Genomic DNA, 21238 nt, shown 5'->3' with positions numbered 1-21238 from the left:
GCCATAAAAAGGGATGAGTTCATGTCCTTTGCAGGGACATGGATGACGTTGGAAACCATCATTCTCAGCAAACTAACACAAGAACAGAAATCCAAACACCGCCATGTTCTTACTCATAAGTGGGAGTTGAACAATGAGAACACATGGACACAGGGAGGGGAACATCACACACTGGGGCCTGTTGGGTGGTGGTGGTCTAGGGGAGGGATTACATTAGTAGAAATACCTAATGTAGATGGTGGGTTGATGGATGCAGCAAACCACCATGGCATGTGTATACCTATGTAACAAACCTGCATGTTCTGCACATGTACCCCAGAACTTTAAGTATAATTAAAAAAAAAAAAGATGATACTGTAGGTCTGTTTATGGACTCTTTAGTTCATTCTGTTGATTATTTGTCTATTCTTATCCAGTGCCATACAGTTTTAATTGTTGTAGCTTTATGTTAAGTCTTAAAATATGGTAGTGTAAGTGCTCCAACTCTTTATTTTACTGATCAGAATTTTCTTAACTGTTTTAATTCCTTTACATTTCACACCAATTTTTAGAGTAAGCTTAACAATTTCCCCCCCAAAAAGCTGCTGAAATTTACATTGGTATTGCATTGAATCCATGGTTCATTATGGGGAGAATTGACATGTTAACAATACTGAGTCTTGTTATTCATGATTGTGGTTTATCTTCATTAATTTGGATCTTCCCTAATTTTTCTCAGCAGTGTTTTGTAATTTCCAGTGGCAGAGGTATGGCACATCTTTCGTTAGATTTACTCCTATGTATTTGATCCTTTCTGGTATTACTGTAAATGTCATTAAAATTTTTATTCAGTGTTTGTTGCTGGTGTGTAGAAATAGTTGCTTCTAAATATTGACCTTGTATCAAAGAGTCTTATTGGCAATAATTCTAACCATTTGTAGACATTTTAATAAAGATTTTCTACATATACAATGTTGCCATCTGTGAATAAAGACAGTTTTACTTTTTTGTTTTTAATCTTTATGCCCTTTCTGTCTTTCTTCCTTTCTGCCTCACTGTGCTGGCTAGAACTTTCAGTGTAATATTGATTCAGAATGATGATAGTAGGAACCTTGTCTTATTTTTGGTCTTAGGAAGAAAGCAAACATTATTTTATCACTAAATGTGATGTTAGGTGTTAAGTTTTTTGTAGCTATTCTTTGTCAGGTTAAGGAAATGTTTCCTTTTATTTCCAGTTTGCTGAGAATTTTTATCACTAGCAGATAGTGAATTTCATTAAAGGTTTTTTTTTCCACTTTTTTCCTTTCTGTTGAATTAGATTGATGGATTTAAAAAATTTGAAACCATCCTTGCATTCCTGGAATAAACATCATTTGGTCATAACTTAGTATCCTTTTTTATATTTATCTGGATTTTACGGTATTTTCTTTGGATTCTCACATCTATTTTTAAGAGCAAACATTGGTTTGTCATTCTCCTTTTTTGTAATATCCTTGTCAGGTTTTGTATCAGATTTATGCTGGCATTATTAATCAAGCTAGGAAGTATTCCCTTTTTTGCTCAGAAGAGTTTGTGTAAGCTTTGATTTGTTTTTTTAGTCTCTGGAAGAATTCTCCAGGGAAACCATCTGGGCCTGGAGTTTTTAAAGGGAGTTATTTGTGGAGTTTATTTCTTTAATATATATTCTGCATTTTTCTTACTGATTTTAGCAAATTGTGTTTTTCAAGGAATTTGTCTGTTTCCTCTTAATTATTAAATTTGTTGGCATAACATTTTTCATAATTTTCTTTTAATGTCTGTTGGATATAGTTACGCCTCTTTTGTTCCTAATATTGGTAATTTTTATTCTTTTTTTTCCTGATCATCCTGGCCTAGGGGTTTAATCAATTTTATTAACCTTTTCAAAGAACCAACTTTTAGTTTTTTTTTTTTTGAGACGGAGTCTTGCTCTTTCACCCAGGCTGGTACAGTGGCGATCTCGGCTCACTGCAAGTCCACTCCCGGTTCACCCATTCTCCTGCCTCAGCCTCTCCGATACTGGACTACAGCGCCCCCCCCCCGCTATTTTTTGTATTTTTAGTAGAGACGGGTTTCACCGTGTCTTGATCTCCTGACCTCGTGATCCGCCCCTCGCCTCCAAGTGCTGGATTACAAGCGTGAGCCACCGCCCGCCCAACTTTTGTTTTAGTTTTTTTCTGTATCTCTCTCTGCTTTTTTTTTTTTTTTTTGAGACAGAGTCATGCTCTGTTACCCAGGCAGCAACCTCTGCCTACCAAATTCAAGCAATTCTCCTGCCTCAGCCTCCCGAGTAGCTGAGATTACAGGCATGTGCCACCATGTCTAACTATTTTGTTTGTTTGTTTGTTTGTTTTTTGTATTTTTAGTAGAGACGGGGTTTCACCATGTTGGTCAGGCTGGTCTCAAACTCCTGATCTTAAATTATGCACCTGCCTCGGCCTCCCAAAGTGCTGGGATTATAGGCATGAGCCACCGCATCCCACCTATTTCTGCTTTCTTTGCATTTAATTTGCTGTTCTTGATTCTTAAAGTGAGCTAGTATTTTGCTGGAGATATTGCCTTTCCTTACTGCATCATACCCTGTTAAAGAAAGTGATTCTATACTTCCAAAGGAGTACTTTTCTTTCTTTTTTTTTTGAGATAGGGTCTTGCTCTGTCACCCAGACTGAAGTGCTGTGGCATGGTCATGGCTTACTGCAGCCTTAAACTCCTGGGCTCAAGTGATTCTCCCACCTCAACCTCCCAACTAGCTGGGACTACAGACGTGTACCACCATGCCTATATTTTTTTAAGGGATCAGGTCTTGCTGTGTTGCCCAGCCTGGGTTGAACTCCTGGCCTCAAGCAGTCTTCCTGCCTCTGCCTTCCAAAGTGCTAGGATTACATGCATGAGTCACTGTGGCTGGCCCCAAAATTATGCTTTTCTATAAACTACCTGTTTCCTTAAATAAAATATGAGTGATGTTTTTGAAAGCAGAACCATCTTAGCCTTTGTGTTATTGGGCTTTGCAAATAGAAATACTTTTATTTGACAAATTATGAAGAATGAATAAAATAACTGACAACAGACAGACTAGCCAGATATTAAACTCTTTAGTCTGACTCCCACATCTTTATAAGTAGGAATGTTTATAATTTTGAAAAATTGTATGTGAATAGTGAAATTGTCATCAAGTCAGTTTAGTTATGTTGACAATAAGTTAACTTCAGGGATTCAGATTGATATGTGCTCATTGAGATATGCAGAATCTTTGTGTTTGCCTTTTCCTTTTAGGAACCTGCAGTAAAGGAAGATGAAGAAGAAGTTTCAGATAAGGGCAGTGATTCTGAAGAAGAAGAAACCAATAGAGATTCTCAAAGTGAGAAAGATGATGGTAGTGACAGAGACTCTGATAGAGAGCAAGATGAAAAACAAAACAAAGATGATGAAGCAGTAAGCCTTATAGGTTTAAATAATTGAAATTGTACCTCTGATGATAGCTTTGGGTTTTGTTGTTGTTCATTTGTTTGCTTGCTCACTTGCTTGCTTTAAATAATATCTGTATATTTTATAATTTTATTACTTTGAAGGACGTTTTTAAGGAATGGTAGTCAAGGTTATACAGAAAAATGATTTCTAACAAGGATTGGAAATCTTTATTTTCTTAAATATTAAATTATTAGGGAGAGTAGGACCTGGGTTTGAGGTTAGGTCAGTTGGTCTCATAAGAGGATTTTCAGTGTTGGGGATATCTCTGGGAATATGAGTAAGGAAAGGTGTTTGTGAAATGCATAGTGCTTACTTGGAAGGCTGTGTCACAAGCTCCAGTTCATGTTTACTGTAGAGAAACGATACTGTGGACCCTGATGTCAAGAGGTTGGTTAAGGGAAAAGCTAACATTTATAGAATACCACCTTGTTTCATGGGTGTATGTAAGATATATGAAGGACAGGGGAAGTCTTTACAGAATTTATTAATATGGTGTAAAAGTATACAGTATAGAAGAAAAATCTCATGGCATTAAGTTGCACATGATTTATGGGAGAATTATAGAGAAGAATGTGGTCCTTAGAGGCTCACTGCAAATAAACTGCTAAGCCATTTCCTTTAGGTTTGTTAGCGTTGTTCTTTTTGAGTGGCCATTGATCTAAAAGTAACACTGTAGTTTGGGAGATAAAAAGGGATTGCCTGAATAGCCTCAGAGGCAAAAGGAGAGGCCAAAAAAAGAGGAAGAGGTAAAGGGCAAAGGATAAAAGTCTAAGGGGGTAATAACACACTTGTCCTTGGGAATGGTAGAAAACAAAGATGACTTGTTAGCATTTGCAGGGCCTTGGCTGTTTTTGTACTTGGAGAATTAAATTGATTGCCAGGAAACTAAAATCTGTCAAATACATTATATCCCTGGTGTGACTTTGAGAAAGAATTGACATATTCCTAAGTATATTAGGGTTAGTAGCAGTGACTCTTAGGGTTTTGACAGACTAATTTCTTCATATGACCAAAAATACATTCATTAAATCAACAAATCATTATTTATTATGTGTCACATCCCAAGGCTGTCTAAGATTAAAGATAAGACAAAGCCAAATGTGAAACAGCTTCAGCTCTTGAATGGTATGTAGGCTAGTGGGGCAGGCAGATTTGTAAATAAATATTATAGTACATATGAAATTGTACACATCTTATGCAAAGTACGTAAGGAGGGAGCGATCAGTTCAGTCCTGAGGTAGAAGGAAATTTATGGGAGGCTTTACTCAGGAGTTCATACTTTGGGCTTTAGTTGTTCCTAAATAATAATGAGTAGGCAGAGAAAGGGAGAAATCAAAGTCCAAACAGGGTTTAGGAGAAGTGAAATAGTTTGGTAAGTTCAGAGAAGTGTAGGTAGTTTGAAATGACTAGAATAAAAAGCACAAGGAGGGAGGCAGTGACAGGAGACCAGAGAGAGGCAGGCTAGGGTCAGATAATGAACGGCTATGTAGTTGATACTACAGTGGTTAGATTTAATATATTTAAAAAGGCATTGTAAGGATGAGCAGGGAGATGATCAGATTTGTGAGACTGAACTTGTTCTAATCCTAAGTAGTTAATTAGCATTGTCAGGAATAATACCTGGAAATCCTCAAAGTGATAAAACACATACTAGATTTTAAATATTTTAATTTTTTTATTTACTAGGAGTGGCAAGAATTACAACAAAGCATACAACGAAAAGAGAGAGCTCTACTGGAAACCAAATCAAAAATAACACATCCTGTGTATAGCCTTTACTTTCCTGAGGTGAGTTATATACAGGCTACTGTGTTCCTTATTCCATTCACTTTCTCCTCAGGGATTTGTCAGTTGACTTTTAGCCCTCTGTCATGTATATTAGTTCTTATGTGCTAAATGTGGTCTATCCTGAGAGGCCTTATTTTTATTTTTATTTTTATTTTTTTATTTTTTTTATTTTTTTTTGAGACGGAGTCTCGCTTTGTCACCCAGGCTGGAGTGCAGTGGCGCAATCTCGGCTCACTGCAAGCTCCGCCTCCCGGGTTCACGCCATTCTCCTGCCTCAGCCTCTCCGAGTAGCTGGGACTATAGGTGCCCGCCACCACGCCCGGCTAATTTTTTGTATTTTTAGTAGAGACGGGGTTTCACTGTGGTCTCGATCTCCTGACCTCCTGATCTGCCCGCCTCGGCCTCCCAAAGTGCTGGGATTACAAGCGTGAGCCACCGCGCCCGGCCCAGAGAGGCCATATTTTTAAAGGGAATATTACAATAGGTATTATACTTAGTGAACGTGTTGCTTATAAAAGAGATGGTTAGCTTCTTAAGTATTTCTGTGGTTTTCTTTGCTTCTGTCTTTTCTGTGCCCTGATTACTGAGTGTTTTGTGTAATGGTGATTTCTCATTAGCAGATTAGGCAGTCTTCATCAGACAAATGCATATTTTGCCTTTGAATACTTAACTATTATGAATCTCTCACCTCTGCCAAGTTTTAAATCGGATGAAAAAATTCTTAAATTTTCTCTCTGAGGATCCTGCTGGCGACATGGAACCATTAGAATTGCTCTGACCCTGGTCATTGTTGTCCCAGTCCATGGCTGTGGGACCAACTGTGTTCTTGGCTCTAATAAATAAAGTTCCATAAGAGCTTGATCATAACTGAGCCCCGGGCTCAGGACAGGTCATTACAGTGCTATTTGTTGCCTTGTCCTTGTTTACTTTGTAATTGCAGCCTTCTCAACTTTCAGTCTCCTTGATAGCCTGTGTTGTTCATCTTTCAAATTACCTTGGGATTCCCTTGACATTTTGCATTAGAGTATGATTCTGTCTGGAGCAGAGGTCAAGAACTGGTTCCCCCAGTTCGGGAAACTGTTCCACAGACTGCCTCACAGCTTTGCCACAGAACCTTCTGCTCACCGCTTGTGTTTGGCAGGTGATTTCATGTATAAATCTGCTTTCTGCTCGAGGATGTCAATCTAGAGTTTCTGGGGACTGCTTAAGGCAAATTCGTAAATAATTTGGCTCTCTTAGTAATAAGTGAGTGGCTCTGCACAGACTGTTGTTTTGACTTGGAGAGAAGTCTACCCAGGATTCCATCTTAATGCACACGCTGATCTTCTGGCATGTCCTGAGCTTTAGTCCATCTGTTAGGGGCATTTTGCCCATTGCAGAGGTAGCCTGCCAACACCAGGCATCCTGAAATGAAGCAAGTAAATTCTATTCATTGATTGGTATAAAAAGTGCCATGGGGTGCTCAAAGCTGCCTAGTGTGTACCCATATAACAGACAGTTTCATTTTAGACTGTGCTTAGTTAGTAAGAGAAACATTCATTCACTCCCTCCGAACATTTTATTAGTGGCCAAGTGCTGTGGCTCATGCCTGTGGTCCTAGGCTACTTGGGAAGCTGAGGTTGGAGGATCACTTGAGCCCAGGAGATTGAGGCTGCATTGAGCTATGATTGTGCCACTGAACTCCAACTTGGATGACAGAGTGAGACCCTGTCTCAAAAAAAAAAAAGATAAAAATCATTTTATCAGCAAAATGCCTTTTTCAAATTTAATCTGCATCTGCATGGTAAACATTTCAGATCATTATTTATCAGATAAAATTTATTTAGGGCCAAGTGCAGTGGTTCATGCCTGTAATCCCAGCACTTTGTGGGGACGAGGCGGGTGGATCACCTGAGGTCAGGAGTTTGAGACCAGCCTGGCCAACATGGCAAAACCCCATCTCTACTAAAAATACAAAATTGGCCAGGCGTGGTGTCACATGCCTGTAATCCCACCACTCAGGAGGCTGAGGCAGGAGAATTGCTTGAACCCGGGAGGGGGAGGTTGTGGTGAGCCGTGATTGTGCCATTGCACTCCAGCCTGGGCAACAAGAGTGAAACTCTGTCTCAAAAATAAAAAAATTAGCTGGGCGTGGTGGCGGGTGCCTATAATCCCAGCTACTTGGGAGGCTGAGGCAGGAGAATTGCTTGAACCTGGGAGGCAGAGGTTGCAGTGAGCCAAGATTGTGCCATTGCATTCCAGCCTTGGTGACAGAGCGAGTCTGTCTCAAACAAAACAAAACAAATGAACAAACAAAATTTATTTAGGATCTTTCTAACCTCTCTACCTGTCTACATTTCCATGTTTCTTACTTAAGTAACCTAATTACCAAACTACCCACTTAGTAATATTTGACTTACATGTTAGTGAAATTCATCTATTGTATTTAATGCGTTAAGAATGGTTAGGAATCTCACAAAAGAAAAACAATTTTGTCTAAAATGCAGATAACTCATAGAATATCTGTTTCACTTTTAACATGTGCATCACTAGGCACAGGTGTAGTGCCATTGATTGATATTCACTGGCTTCTTAATAAATATTCTTTTTTTTTTTTTTTTTTTTTGAGCTGGAATTTTGCTCTTGTTGCCCGGGCTGGAGTGCAGTGGTGCAATCTTGGCTCACTGCAACCTCCACCTCCTGGGTGCAAGTGATTCTCCCACCTCAGCCTCTCGAGTAGCTGGGATTGCAGGCATGTGCCACCACGCCCAGCTGATTTTGTATTTTTAGTAGAGACGGGGTTTCTCCATGTTGGTCAGGCTGGTCTTAAACTCCCGACCTCAGGTGATCCACCCGCCTTGGCCTCCCAAAGTGCTGGGATTACAGGTGTGAGCCACCATAGCTGGCCCTTAATAAATATTCTTGAGTGAATCTCATTGTAATTAAATAGGCTGAGAGGTTGGAGGGAAAGGCATTCTCTAAGTGGGGAGGTGAAGAAGTGCATAATCTTTAACATAATCCTGTGCTTCTTACATTCCCTACTTGTTGTAATGATGTTTCTGACAAATGTCAAAATGACTTAAAAAGGTGTTATTGTACCTCATGTCACTAATAATCATAACTGCCACTTATTATACTGCATGTGCTAGGCTTTCTAACGTATATTTTTTATTTGTATTCTCTCAGATCATCTTTACAACATGGCCAGAAGTAGGCACTGATTGTTGAGAAGAAAATGAGATTTTAGGGAGGTGAAATAACCCAGGTTTCTGTGTCTTTAAAACAGATATTGTCAAACTGCAGTCTACGGGCCAGATCTGGCTCCCTTCCTGTTTTTGTAAATGAGGCTTTATTGTAAATAAAGTTTTATTAGAACATAACCACACTCATTTTTTTCATGCTGCAAGGGCAGATTTGAGTAGCCATGACAGAAGTGTTAATATTCCACTTCGAGGCTGTTATGTATTTACACACATATGTTATGTATACAAATATGCCTGCAGTGGTAGTCCTAACCCTTGATTTAAGCAGAATTTAATTTTCTTGTTAAGTGCTGCTCATGTCACCGTGTACTTGTCATTTATTTATTAGACTTATTAATGTTGCAGTGAAGGTATTTAAACAGAAGAGTTTTTAGTTGTGCTTAGTATAGTAGTGTTTGAAAGATAAACCAAATTTTAATCTATTTTTATAGTTAAAATAGAAAGTGCAGCAATTTTAGTTTAAAAACATAAATGTGGGCCAGGCATGGTGGCTCATGCCTGTAATCCTAGCACTGTGGGAGGATTTCTTGAGCCCAGGAGTTCAAGACCAGCCAGGGCAACATAATCCTGTTTCTACAAAAATACAAAAATTAGCCAGGTGTTGTGGTGCATGCCTGTAGTCTCAGCTACTTGGGAAGCTGAGGTGGGAGGATCACTTGAGCCCCAGAGGCAGAGGTTGCAGGGAGGTGAGCTGAGATGGTTGCCACTGCACTCCAGCCTGGGTGACAGAGTGAGACCCTGTCTCAACAAAAAACAAAACCAAAAAAACCCACGTTTTCTCAAAGAAACTGTTTCAGTAAGATGATTTTTTAACCATTTCGGACAGTTGAGAGTTTAGAATAGTCTAGTACTATTTTGGTTAAATAAATATTTAGAACATCCTAGAGTTTATTTTGTTTTAAGCCGTAAAACATTTTTCTTTAAACCGTTTTAGAAAGATACTTCCCTACCCAACTCTTAAACAGGTGTTACTAAGCAGGTGACTAGTGAACTGAGGTGTGCTGTAATAGAGCAGTTGTTGCTGAATGCACGGAGGTTTGGTGCTTTCAGACTTCTTGGCCTTCTAAAAAATATATATATACATATATATACACACACACATATATGTATATGTATATATGTGTATATGTGTATGTATATATGTGTATATATATATACGTATATATATGTTCCTTCCAGTCCTACTTTGTGGCTTTTGCTTATTACTAGGTAAGATTACTAAGATTATTTGCTACATGCTATTGTAATAGCTGTATATATTTAGAATAATGCTTGTTACTTAAGGTTAGTCAGGGTTTTTAATATGAAGCCCAATCAATAGGTTTTAAGGAGCTATTGAAATCCCCAAAATTGCATACAAAATGCTTTTAGGCAGTGGATCTACAAATGTTAAGAACAGCTTATTCTTTCAGTAAATATTCATTTGAACACCTATTTTGTACCAAGCAGTTTGTCAGTGCAGAGGATCTCTAAGATAAGAGAGGCCAAAATTATGTTCTTTTTAGTTCTTTCTGATTATTTATACTCCTCTTTTTTTTTTTTCTTTCCAGGAAAAACAAGAATGGTGGTGGCTTTACATTGCAGATAGGAAGGAACAGACATTAATATCCATGCCGTATCATGTGTGTACGCTGAAAGATACAGAGGAGGTAACTATCAAGCAACATGATTTCAGTATTTAACAAGGCACAGCTGTCACCATCATGCTGCTTCATATATCTTTTGTTTAAAAAGCAGTTTATCGTATTTAGCATATTGTATTCTATTCATTGCCTGCATTTTGTAACTGTTCTCTGTTTTGGGGGTGAGCTCATTGGAAATTTATAAATAATTGTTAAAGGTAGGCAACTTAGTCAATTTTTTAAAAACTTGTTCTCAGCTTGTTTTGGGAGTTTTCACTGTTAGTGTCTAAGAACATACGCCTTTCCTCCTCCTCTCAGAATTTAGTGACATGATTTTTGTTCTTACTGGATTAGTGTTGAGTATTAGATCTTTTGTCTTGAAAAATCTAAGAACTGATGATGTGGATTTCTTGAGTGGAATTTTTGACTGCGTGGTATTCACCGTTAATGACATCGTAAAGCAGAATTGTGATGAACACATTTACCCTTGGGAACTGCATTTTTGTTGTTTTTCATGTTTTTTCTGTGTTATTTTTTTCTAGGAAGAAGGTTCTGTCTGCCTGTACTTGGTAGACAAAAGCTTTTCAAGATAGCCCTATGATGTTGATTTTTAGTACATATTTTGTAACCCTTTATAATCAAGTGGTAAATGCATGAAACAGGTTAATAATAAATTTATAGAGGTCGAATTGATGAGCTGGAGGCTCTGTATATTTGTAATGTTGGTCTCTCTATAGAAAGAATGAATGTCTAAATATGCCTAATACCTCTCAGCATGTCATACATTTTGAATATCATTGCTAGCTGGAAAGGTGAAAAATAGCATCTTAGATCTCCGTGTTATTTTTTCCTCTGATCTTTTTTTTGAGACAGGGTCTTGCTGTGTCACCCAGGCTGGAGTGCAGTGGCACAATCTCGGCTCACTGCAACCTCTGCCTCCCGGGCTCTCCCACCTCAGCCTCCCAAATAGCTGGGACTACATATGTGCACTACCACGCCCGGCTACTTTTTGTATTTTTTGTAGAGACAGGGTTTACCCATGTTGCCCAGGCTGGTCTCAAACTCCTGAGCTCAAGAGATCCGCCTGCTTTGGCCTCCCACAGTGCTGGGATTACAGGCATGAGCCACTGTGCCTGGCCTCTCTGATCTTTTAAGTTTTAAAAGCTATTGAAAAGTTACAAGCACGGTATCATGAAACCTCCCTAGATCCCCACCTATATTCACCAGTTGTTGACATTTAGCTGTTACTTGTTTTATCTTTCTTTCACTGTATATGTACATACAAAACATGCATGTGTGTGTATTTTCCCCTGAACCATTTGAGGTACTTGTAGACACCATGACATGACACCCCTAATTACTTGACATGTATCCCTTAAGAACCAGGGCCTTGGGCTGGGTGCGGTGGCTCACACCTGTAATTCCAGCACTTTGGGAGGCCAAGGCGGGCAGATCACTTGAGCCCAGGAATTCAGCAGTAGGCTGGGCAACGTGGTGAGACCCTGTCTCTTAAAACAAAAACAAAAACAAAAACAAAATCCAGGACCTTCTCCATAGGCCTACTACAATGATTATACTCAGGAAATTTAACATTGATGTGGCATAATTATCTAATACGCAGTCTGTATTCAGATTTCCTCAACGATTCCACTAATGTCTGTTACAGTTCTTGGTTTTATTTTTAAATTCAGGACCTAATAAAGGATCACACATTGTAGCTGGGTGTGGTGACTTGTGCCTGTAGTCCCAGCCTAACTCAGGAGGCTGAGGCAGGAGGATCACTTGAACCCATGAGGTTGAAGCTGCATTGAGCCATGATCATGCCCCTGTACTTCAGCCTGGGCAACAGAGTGACATGTCTCGAAAGAAAGAATAAAAAGAGATTTTTACATTGTATTTGCTTGTCATGCCTCTTTAGTGTTGAATACTTTCTTGTCCTTGTTCTTTTTTTTTTTGAGACGGAGTCTCACTGTGTTGCCCAGGCTGGAGTGCAGTGGCGCGATCTTGGCTCACTGCAAGCTCCGCCTCCTGGGATCACGCCATTCTCCTGTCTCAGCCTCCCGAGTAGCTGGGATTACAGATGCCCGCCACTGCACCTGGCTAATTTTTTATATTTTTTTTAGTAGAGACAGGGTTTCACCGTGTTAGCCGTGATGGTCTCAATCTCCTGACCTTGTGATCTGCCCGCCTTGGCCTCCCAAAGTGCTGGGATTACAGGCGTGAGCCACCGCGCCCGGCCTCCTTGTTCTTTTTTAATCTTTGCATGCCGCTGACATTTTTCAAGAATCCAAACAAGGTGTTTTGTAGAATATCATTTAATACGAATTTGTCTCATTGGTTACTCATTATTCATCTTTGTGTTTTTGGCAAGCAGACTATGTTGGTGATGTAGTTCTTAGGTCAGAAGTACAGTATATGACTTTGCCCTATGTTGGTGATATTAATTAAGGTTGCTCATTTAGTTATGGTTTTTCTCTATTGTAAAGGTATTTTTCTCCCCCTCTAATCTGTGGGGTGATACTTAGGCCCTCTGTGAATGTCCTATTCTCCAACAGTGTTTTACCCAATCATTTTAAGCATATATTGATGATTCTTGTCTGAATCAATTTTTACTCTGCTCATTCTATTCAGTGTAGTTTTTATTTCTCTGAAGAGTGAAACTTAACCTTCAGTGTGTTTGAGTCGTCTTTTTAATGTGTCTGTTTGTGACCATTGTTCACTTTTGTTGAGTCTTAAAAAATTGGTTTGGGATTTTTTTTTAATGTTAAGAAATCAGCCCTTTGTGATATGTGTTGCAAATATTTCTCCCCAGTTTGTTTTACTATTCTGGTTTCTACCAGACAGAAATATAAATACCTATTTGTTTATCCATTTTCTTACTTATTTTTTGTAGTATGATTCAAAGAGTTTTTTTTAACAGTTTCTAGGTTTGTGTTATAGTTAGGCCAAGCTGAGATTAATTTAAGAAAAAAAGATTCCTTCATGATTTTTTCTAGTTTTTTTTAAAACTGGCATATTTTAATATTTAATCTTGACTGTAAAATCTGGATTTTGGAGATTGGAGCAGATCACCGGAGCAGATCACCAGAGCATACAAATGTCATTTTTAAAAAATTGTTCTTCTTTTGTCCAAGTGGAATAGAAACTTTTAAGAGTTTGTTACTATTTATATTTGAAGTTTATGATTTGATGATAAATGAAATATCTTCTTCACCTTTGGCATTGGGCATTTATTCTAGAAATAAGAAAATTTGGCAAGAAGTATCTCCTATCTAGTGAAGTCTGTTGTTTTATTCCAACATTTCATTTACTTATGCTTTTATACCTACTTAATTTCTTCAAGGTGATAGCATAGAATTTGGTTGCTTTAAGTACTGCTTTCTTGAATTGTAGAGATACAAATTAACCTCATCAGTTCTGCATAATTTGATTTCCTCTTTGGGAGGTATTTATAATATGTAACATACATTTTGCTTTTTTAAAATTATTGTTTATAAGGACTTCATTAACATTTGTTTGGACTTTCTGTATCATGTGCGGAAAAAACCTGGCTGTTAAATACTGTGGTCTAGGAATTTTAGGGAGTGAGCTGTTTCCTCTCCATAATACAGATTTTTAAGTGCTGATTTTATCTTCTAGGTAGAGCTGAAGTTTCCTGCACCAGGCAAGCCTGGAAATTATCAGTATACTGTGTTTCTGAGATCAGACTCCTATATGGGTTTGGATCAGATTAAACCATTGAAGGTGAGAATAGTGACTCTTCAATAAATAAGAGTTTTCTGTATAAATGTTTAATATACTAGGAAAACATTTCTAGTTTTGAAATGTAGAGTTATGGAAGGAAAAAGAAGTCATCTCATGCTTTATATGTGATATACTTGATGGACTACTCTTTCAATAATAAACTTAAGGTTTTAGGTTTTAAGGAGTATAACAATTAAGAACATTGAATATAAATTACTTTAGGGATGCATTTTAATGTGCTGTAACTTTATAAGGCCTCAGCAAATGGGTTCTTTTTTCTTTAGAAAGGCACTTTTTTTTTTTTTAAACCACAGATTCTATTTGGAGCATTTATTAATTTCTGAAACTAATTTATTTTTGTCATCTTAGAGCATACACTTCTGTAAGTATCATTTGCAGCACACTCTCATCTTTGTTTACCAATTCGCTTGAGCTTTTTATAAAAGGTGTCCTATTATATTAGAGAGATGGTGCTAAAAGTATTATTGCACTATAAAGGGTAAAAGTAGCTAGTAATGGCGAACCTCTTTTTTTTCCATGAGGGTTCCATATTTCTTTTATTAACTGTAGAATTTTACGTCACAGGTCTAGAGACTGCAAAATATCTCAGGTTTTTCTTCCTTAAAGCAGAATGCTTCTGTTAAGATATGACTCAGTGTTCTTGCTCAAGAATCACAATTATTTTATGCCACAGAAATACATTCATAAATAGTATAACATATAGAATCAAAATATCAAACCGTATTAGAAAGTTAACTACATTTACATATTGTTAAATTTACTTGTTTTATTTCTGGGATGAAGTGTCTATTCTAAATGAATGAGTTGAATTTAGAATTGTATCCATAAAAAACTATTTCTTTATAATTGTTGTGGTCAAAGAAAACCTTTTGTTTACCAAGATTTCTTCCATTATTTCTCCCCAAATTTCTGATGTCTACATTTAATTCTTCTTTCTAGTTGGAAGTTCATGAGGCTAAGCCTGTGCCAGAAAATCACCCACAGTGGGATACAGCAATAGAGGGGGATGAAGACCAGGAGGACAGTGAGGGCTTTGAAGATAGCTTTGAGGAAGAAGAGGAGGAAGAGGAAGATGATGACTAAGCAGTACTCTGAATGGACCACAGTGTTTGCACATATTTGCAATTTTTTGCTGTTTTGGAAGTGTATCATAAACCAGAAACAGTACAGAACTGATGTTGAGGGACGTGTAGTTTTTTTACTCTAGAAGTGGGTGCATAATATAACTAGGCAGTGGCGGTGCCTTGGTACAACCTGAAAAATGTTAAGGCTTATTGAAACCTTTCAAGTAGGGGATGGTGCATTTATTTCATCTGCAAATGATAATAAATCCTTTGTTATTATAACTGTCCGGAAGTGTGGGCTGTGTATTATCTGATCAGTCTATGGTCCCAGTAAAAGTAAAGATGCAGGAAACACAGTCTCTAAATGAGCGACTTTTCTTTGTTCAGCTTTAGTTCTAGCAAACACCACAAATAATGTTTTAAGTAACATCGCTCAAGTTTATAATCTCTTGATAAGCTCTGTTATTGACATTTTGCAGTGATACAAGACTGTAACAACTCCACTCACAGATTTAAACTTTTATTTTTACTTATCTTGGTCATAAGTTGGCATTCTCTCACATTCCACATGATATAGAGGGCTGCGTTTTGGAATTTTCCTTTTCTTAATTGCCCAGAGTTATCAGACAGATTATAAAAATGGCTTTTAATGGCTTAAACCATTTCTAAACCTCTATCTTAGCAGATCAATGCAGGATCTAATTCTTTTGATAAGCTGTAGCTCTAAAAGTGATAGTGGGACCGTATGTTTTCTGATACTGGTGGCTTATGTTATTAAACCTTTTTTAAAAAAGGTTCACTCTAAAAGCTGAACTACATCTTTAGTTTTCAGTCTACCTGACTCTATCAGGAGCTTTTTAAGGAAAGTAAGTATAACATGCAAAGGAAGCTTTTTTTGTATTCATTTTGGACTCCTGTCAATAAAAATAGAAGTTTGTTGACTCATTTTATGTTTCAATGGTGTGTGTCTTTTTACTATCAGGACATAAATAGGGCAATCCACTTCTTTATTTTTCAACTAAAAATTGAATAGTATTGTACATTACTGCTAAAGTGACCAGTATTTCTGTATATTATAGAAAGACCCAGGAGTGAGAGGGATTTCCCCTCATAGTACAACCGGAAGGATAGTGCTTGTAAAGAGTAGAGATGTGTACATGATGAATCATTGAGGGAGGGTGGATATTTTTATTCCTAGATATGGAGGAAGCATAAGTCTGTAGTATTATAAAACTGATTGTAATAATCTTTTCCTATCAAAATCTCCATAGGTCAAAATACTGTTGGAATACTAAAATTTGCAACCTTGTTTACTTTAAAAGGTTGCCACTTTCAGTGCAGAATACTACTGGCATCTTGCTACTGCAGTAGTTGGAAATAAAATTTGAAAATTACGAAAACCATGAATGGTTTTTTTGGTTCTAAATTTAGGATGTAATGTTTCCTATAAAGTGGTGAAAGCAGTTTTTTTCTCTGTAACCTCAATCACCAGTTTAGTGAGAGCCTTTCTTGGCAGGCGGGAGGCAGTGTCACTGAGGATTTTTTTCATTTACTTCATTGTACAAGTAAGAGGGTGGGTTTAATTTTCAGATCAGGTTCTGCTGTGAGGCACCAGTGTCTTGAGGCAGCTACTGATTACCTAAGTGTGGTGGCAGGGGGTGAGCCAGCTGGTGTCAAGTGAAAGGAGGGATTAGAGAAAACAGGTGTGGCACAAAGGCAAGGAAACTGAGCAGACAAGACACAACAATGTGTAGAATGCATATTTCCTAGTTTTCTTGAAGGATTTCAAGAAAAGTGTTTATTTTCTAGTGGCTACTTTGCCTTAAAGAGGCTTTATAAGTTCACACAGCTGGCTTCTCTGGTTTTGATTCTGGAGAGGGTGATAACCTAGTAACTCACCACAGTGCTTAAAAAAAAAAAAAAAAAAAAAAACTACCATCACCAGAAAATTCCACCAGTTTGTTTTCCTTTTCTCTTTGTGTGATGTGTATGTACTTCCCAACTAAGTAAAATAAAATTTCCTCTAGTGAGTACTTTAGGTAACCTCTTTCCATATGGCGGTAGTGAAAGAACTGAGCCTTCAGTTGATAGTTCTCTCTCCAGCAAGTCGCTAAACTCCACATCCCTTCGTTTTTCCTTTGGAATGAGAATAACAAACTATCCTAGTTTGCATTTAATCTAATGGAAACTTGAGTGAAGTTTCAATTTTCTTCCTATAAAGAAACTGACATTTTGTCAACGATGAGCCTATAGATCATACAGTGTATAGGAAGTGAAATTGAAACAGTTACTTAAATTATGTGGTATTTTTCTCTAATTGGTAAAGTACCTATTAAAATACAGCTGTTCATGAGGAGACTTAGTTACCACAATTCAAAGTGTAGCAGTTGTGTATTTTAGTATTATAATATTTGACTGAGGCCCTGAGGTGTTAATATCTCAATCTCAGATGTTCATGTCCTTTTTGAATTTTTTAAACATTTTTCGTAATTTTTTTTTTTTAAGTTAGGGAGCACATTGAGTGAAGTTCTCTGTGTAGAACAATACCTTCTGCTCTGCTTCTCCCAGCTTTCACTGAGGGCTGGAAAAGGACAGGCCTCTCCAGCTGTACTGTCCCACTGTGTGTGGGGAATCTCAGGCTCTGGTGGAAGCAGGGGGGTGTGGATGTCAAACAACTGATGTGGAAACAGGGAGGGAGAGATATAATGAGGCTCTCTAGGCACGTTATTTTTGACCACAAGTTTTGTTCAGTTTGCTTCAGCCAATCCAAACCATATACTAGAGTGTTCTGTAGTCACAATTCTTATTTCAAATGTAATTCAGCACCTTACATAATTTTTGAGGGGTTGTCATTCATCACATATTTACTCAGTTTCTATGTGCCAGGCTCTGTGATTGGATACTGGAGCTATCAAAATGAAAAATAGTGTTAAGAACTCACTCACTGGTGTTAGATCAGGTAGATGAGTGGCAATCCATTTAAATCCATTTGCCTTGGCCATTATTTGGAATGCCTTTTTTTTTAGTCTACTGTAGGCAGAAGAATTATTTCTTTAGGGGCTAGCTATTTAATTTGCTGGCCTTTTTTTCTCTCTTTCTCTTTTTCTTCTTGAGATGGAGTCTCGCTCTGTCCTCCAGGCTGGAGAGTGCAGTGGCGCGATCTCAGCTCAGTGCAACCTCCGCCTCCCAGCTTCAAGCGATTCTCCTGCCTCAGCCTCCTGAGTAGCTGGGACTACAGGTGCATGCCACCACACCCAGCTAATTTTTCAATTTTTAGTAGAGACGGGATTTTGCCACGTTGTCCAGCCTGGTCTTGAACTCCTGGCCTCAAGTGATCAGCCCTCCTCAGCCTCCCAAAGTGCTGGCATTACAGGCATGAGCCACTGCGCCCAGCATGTTGGGTTTTTTTGGAAAAAAAACAAATCATCCTTTCCTTTAAATTTTTTTTTTTTTAAAAGCAATTTTCCCACAAACGGTCTGATTTAACACCATGAAATCCTCTATTTAGACCGCCTTAAAGTGAAATAACTGTTGGTGAACCATAATGACATTTTACCAGCTGTGTAGTGATTAGTTCAAATATGTCTCAAGAAGTTAGCACCAAGCATTCTCATCCATTTAAACTTGATGCTAGGGCTATTTTGCAAAACTTAAAAGATGCGATCTTGTACATATTTCTGTAACCTGAGCTGAAAACCCAAATAACAATCATTGACATACTTTAGGGCTATTGTTTCAGGTGGGGGTGTATACATCCCAGGGGTGTGGAGATGATCAATCCATTGAGGAAGTATTAAGATGATTATTTGTATTTAATCTCATCCTTTTAAATTTCTATTTTTGTGTGTTTTATAATGTACATAATATATTGTACAATTGTACACTTCTATTATTTATAAATAAACATTTATTGGTGCATTATATTTTTTTTTCTGATTTGGGTCCGTGATCAAAACATTTGGGCACCACTGCTTTGTGGTATTGATAGGGTGACATTTGACACTCACCACCTGAGATAACAGAGTGATATACTCTGGAGTTGGTGGGTTGGCATTCACTGTGTCCAGCCCTACTGTAGCTCCCAAGAACAAAGTGAGACTTTTATGAGATAGAGCTGAGTAGGTCTGGTGATGGGATTGATAGGCAAGGGGAGGGTTCTGCACAGGGGTTGTCTGTGGAATGCAGATGGTGCAGGTATGGAGCAGCAGTGCTGGGGCTGACTTGCTGGGACTTTGAGCAAATCACAGCCTGTTACTTGTCCTGGCAATCAGTGACTGCTGCAAATGGAAGGTGCGTGTGGGAAGGACTGGCCACTCTGTTCAGCACGAGGTTGTTTAGCATTAACCTATCAGCCTGGGTACGCAAAGGGAGCTGTAGCCCTCATACCTTACCCGAAACACCTGAGGTTTACACTTTAACATCCGGATAATAGCAGCAATGGACTTCAGTGTGAACAGATTCCATTAAGAGTTATCTTCAAGCTATTTCTCTGTATTTTCCAGCCTTGTTCCAGTAGAGGGCGATAGGGCTGTAATTTTCTTTAACAAAGATTGGTGTGTTTCATTTGAGACTAAAAACCACGATTAAAGAAATGCTTTGTAATTTATTTCTATCTGCACCTTCTGGGATTTCCTCCCTCTCTTTTGATCTTTTATGTTTTCCCCTAACCTTTTTCTTCTTTACATGTGTCCTTTGTTATTTATTTATTTTTTTTTAGAGGTAGGGTCATGCTCTGTCGCTCAGGCTGGAGTACAGTGGTGCAGTCATAGCTCACTGCAGCCTCAACTCCTGGGATCAAGTGATTCTCCTACGTCAGCCTCCTCTGAAGTAGCTGGGACCATGGGCACTAACCTGGCTCATTGTATTTAGAGATGGGGGTCTTGCTATGTTGCCCAGGCTGGCCTCGAACTGCTAACCTCAACCCTTGGCCACCCAAAGTATTGGAACTATAGGCGTGAACCACTGCACCTGGCTGTGTGTCCTTTAACCCATTAGATGTACTGTCTAGAAACATTAAGTCCCTTTGCAACCAACTCCAAAAGACAATCCATACGTATTCATTGTGCTGGAATTGCAAATTGCATTTGTTTGCTTGAGAGAGGTGGACAATCAAATAGGACGTGGAAATTCCTTAACTCTACAAAATCTAATCTGTTTGCCTGATAGGTGTCAACTATTAAGAGTCCAGATTTTTTAAATGCAAGCTAACAAGTTAACCTGCCAGCGTCATGGATGCTGACAAAACACTCAAGACTCCAAAGACACAGGCACAGCAGGTGGCATGAGCTTCATGTTCCCCATCTGTTCCTGTTGTCCTCCAAGTTCCCATGGAGGCGATGCGGAGTGGCCAGGCAGATGCTGTTCATATCACAGCTGAGGAACTCCAAGCTTGGGACACTTAACCCTGTCAAGCCTGCAAGCAACCCTGTCTGATCTTATTATCCTGGACAGCAAACAAACTCGCCCTCTTTCTGAGAGGGAGACACTGCCTTCCAAGGCTGTTTGCTATACAGACACCCTTGAAAAGATAGTCTAGAACAAAAGCTTGTGTGCCTCTGATCACAGGTGTGCAGAGACATGAGAGACTCATGGAAAACTGTCTCTCAATAGTTGGAATTCAATACATATAGGACCTGTATTTACAAAGAGATACTATAGAACACTGATTTTCAAAGGGAATGAGGTCTATTTTGTGAAAACTAGGACCACTGAGGCAGTTTCCTTGAGAATAATATACATTTAAACCTTTTGGAAATGTTTTATTGTCAAAGATAGTTGTATTATCAAAGATAGTTTTATGTTGCAACTGAAGATAATTTACTTACCTGTGCACCAACTAAAAAATATCCAGAATTTTCTAAGTTGAATCCAGTCCAATGTGACAGTGCAAAACAGGGTATCTAAAAGAAGGAACACTATACCTATTCTACGTGGTAACCATAAGAGGTTTTGATTATTGCTTTCTGCACTCCTTCCCCAAACCTTCCACCCCTTCCCACAAAATACAAAACCCATACCCTTCCTTTCTGGACAAACTGAACATTTTCCTCCAAGGGAATCTGGTTCCTTGTAGAATAGTTGCCATTCCTTCAGTGTTCTTTTTCCAATATGCTGCCCAAACTTAGGGACGCCTTAGACCTTTGGTTGAAATAACTGAGGAATCTTTGAAATACTATTTTGAACAGTCTCCCTGGTACGTAGTCGTCCTTTGGGGGGTGATGTGTTTTTGTTTTTAACTACAAAAGTTCATTTAGAAATGATACACAGAAGGGGGGGGATCAAATTCATTGAT

General features: G+C 38.4%; 1 protein-coding gene across 2 annotated transcripts in view; it reads left to right on the top strand.

Moving 5' to 3' along the window:
• Positions 1–16340, top strand: part of SEC63 (SEC63 homolog, protein translocation regulator) — an 84928-nt gene extending 68588 nt beyond the window's left edge. The window contains exons 17-21 of one of the 2 annotated variants that reach the window (XM_003278922.2): positions 3271–3429; positions 5152–5253; positions 10046–10144; positions 13757–13861; positions 14822–16340. In XM_003278922.2, the coding sequence (XP_003278970.1) occupies positions 3271–3429; positions 5152–5253; positions 10046–10144; positions 13757–13861; positions 14822–14965 (609 nt within the window). In that variant the 3' untranslated portion in view covers positions 14966–16340. The remainder of the gene's footprint in view (positions 1–3270; positions 3430–5151; positions 5254–10045; positions 10145–13756; positions 13862–14821) is intronic. The other variant, XM_030809534.1, reaches the window with a different exon arrangement.
• Positions 16341–21238: the final 4898 nt, after the last annotated feature.

Source organism: Nomascus leucogenys, chromosome 3 (genome assembly GCF_006542625.1).
Source record: "Nomascus leucogenys isolate Asia chromosome 3, Asia_NLE_v1, whole genome shotgun sequence".
Taxonomy (NCBI): domain Eukaryota; kingdom Metazoa; phylum Chordata; class Mammalia; order Primates; family Hylobatidae; genus Nomascus; species Nomascus leucogenys.
This window is presented reverse-complemented; position numbering and strand designations above follow the sequence as displayed.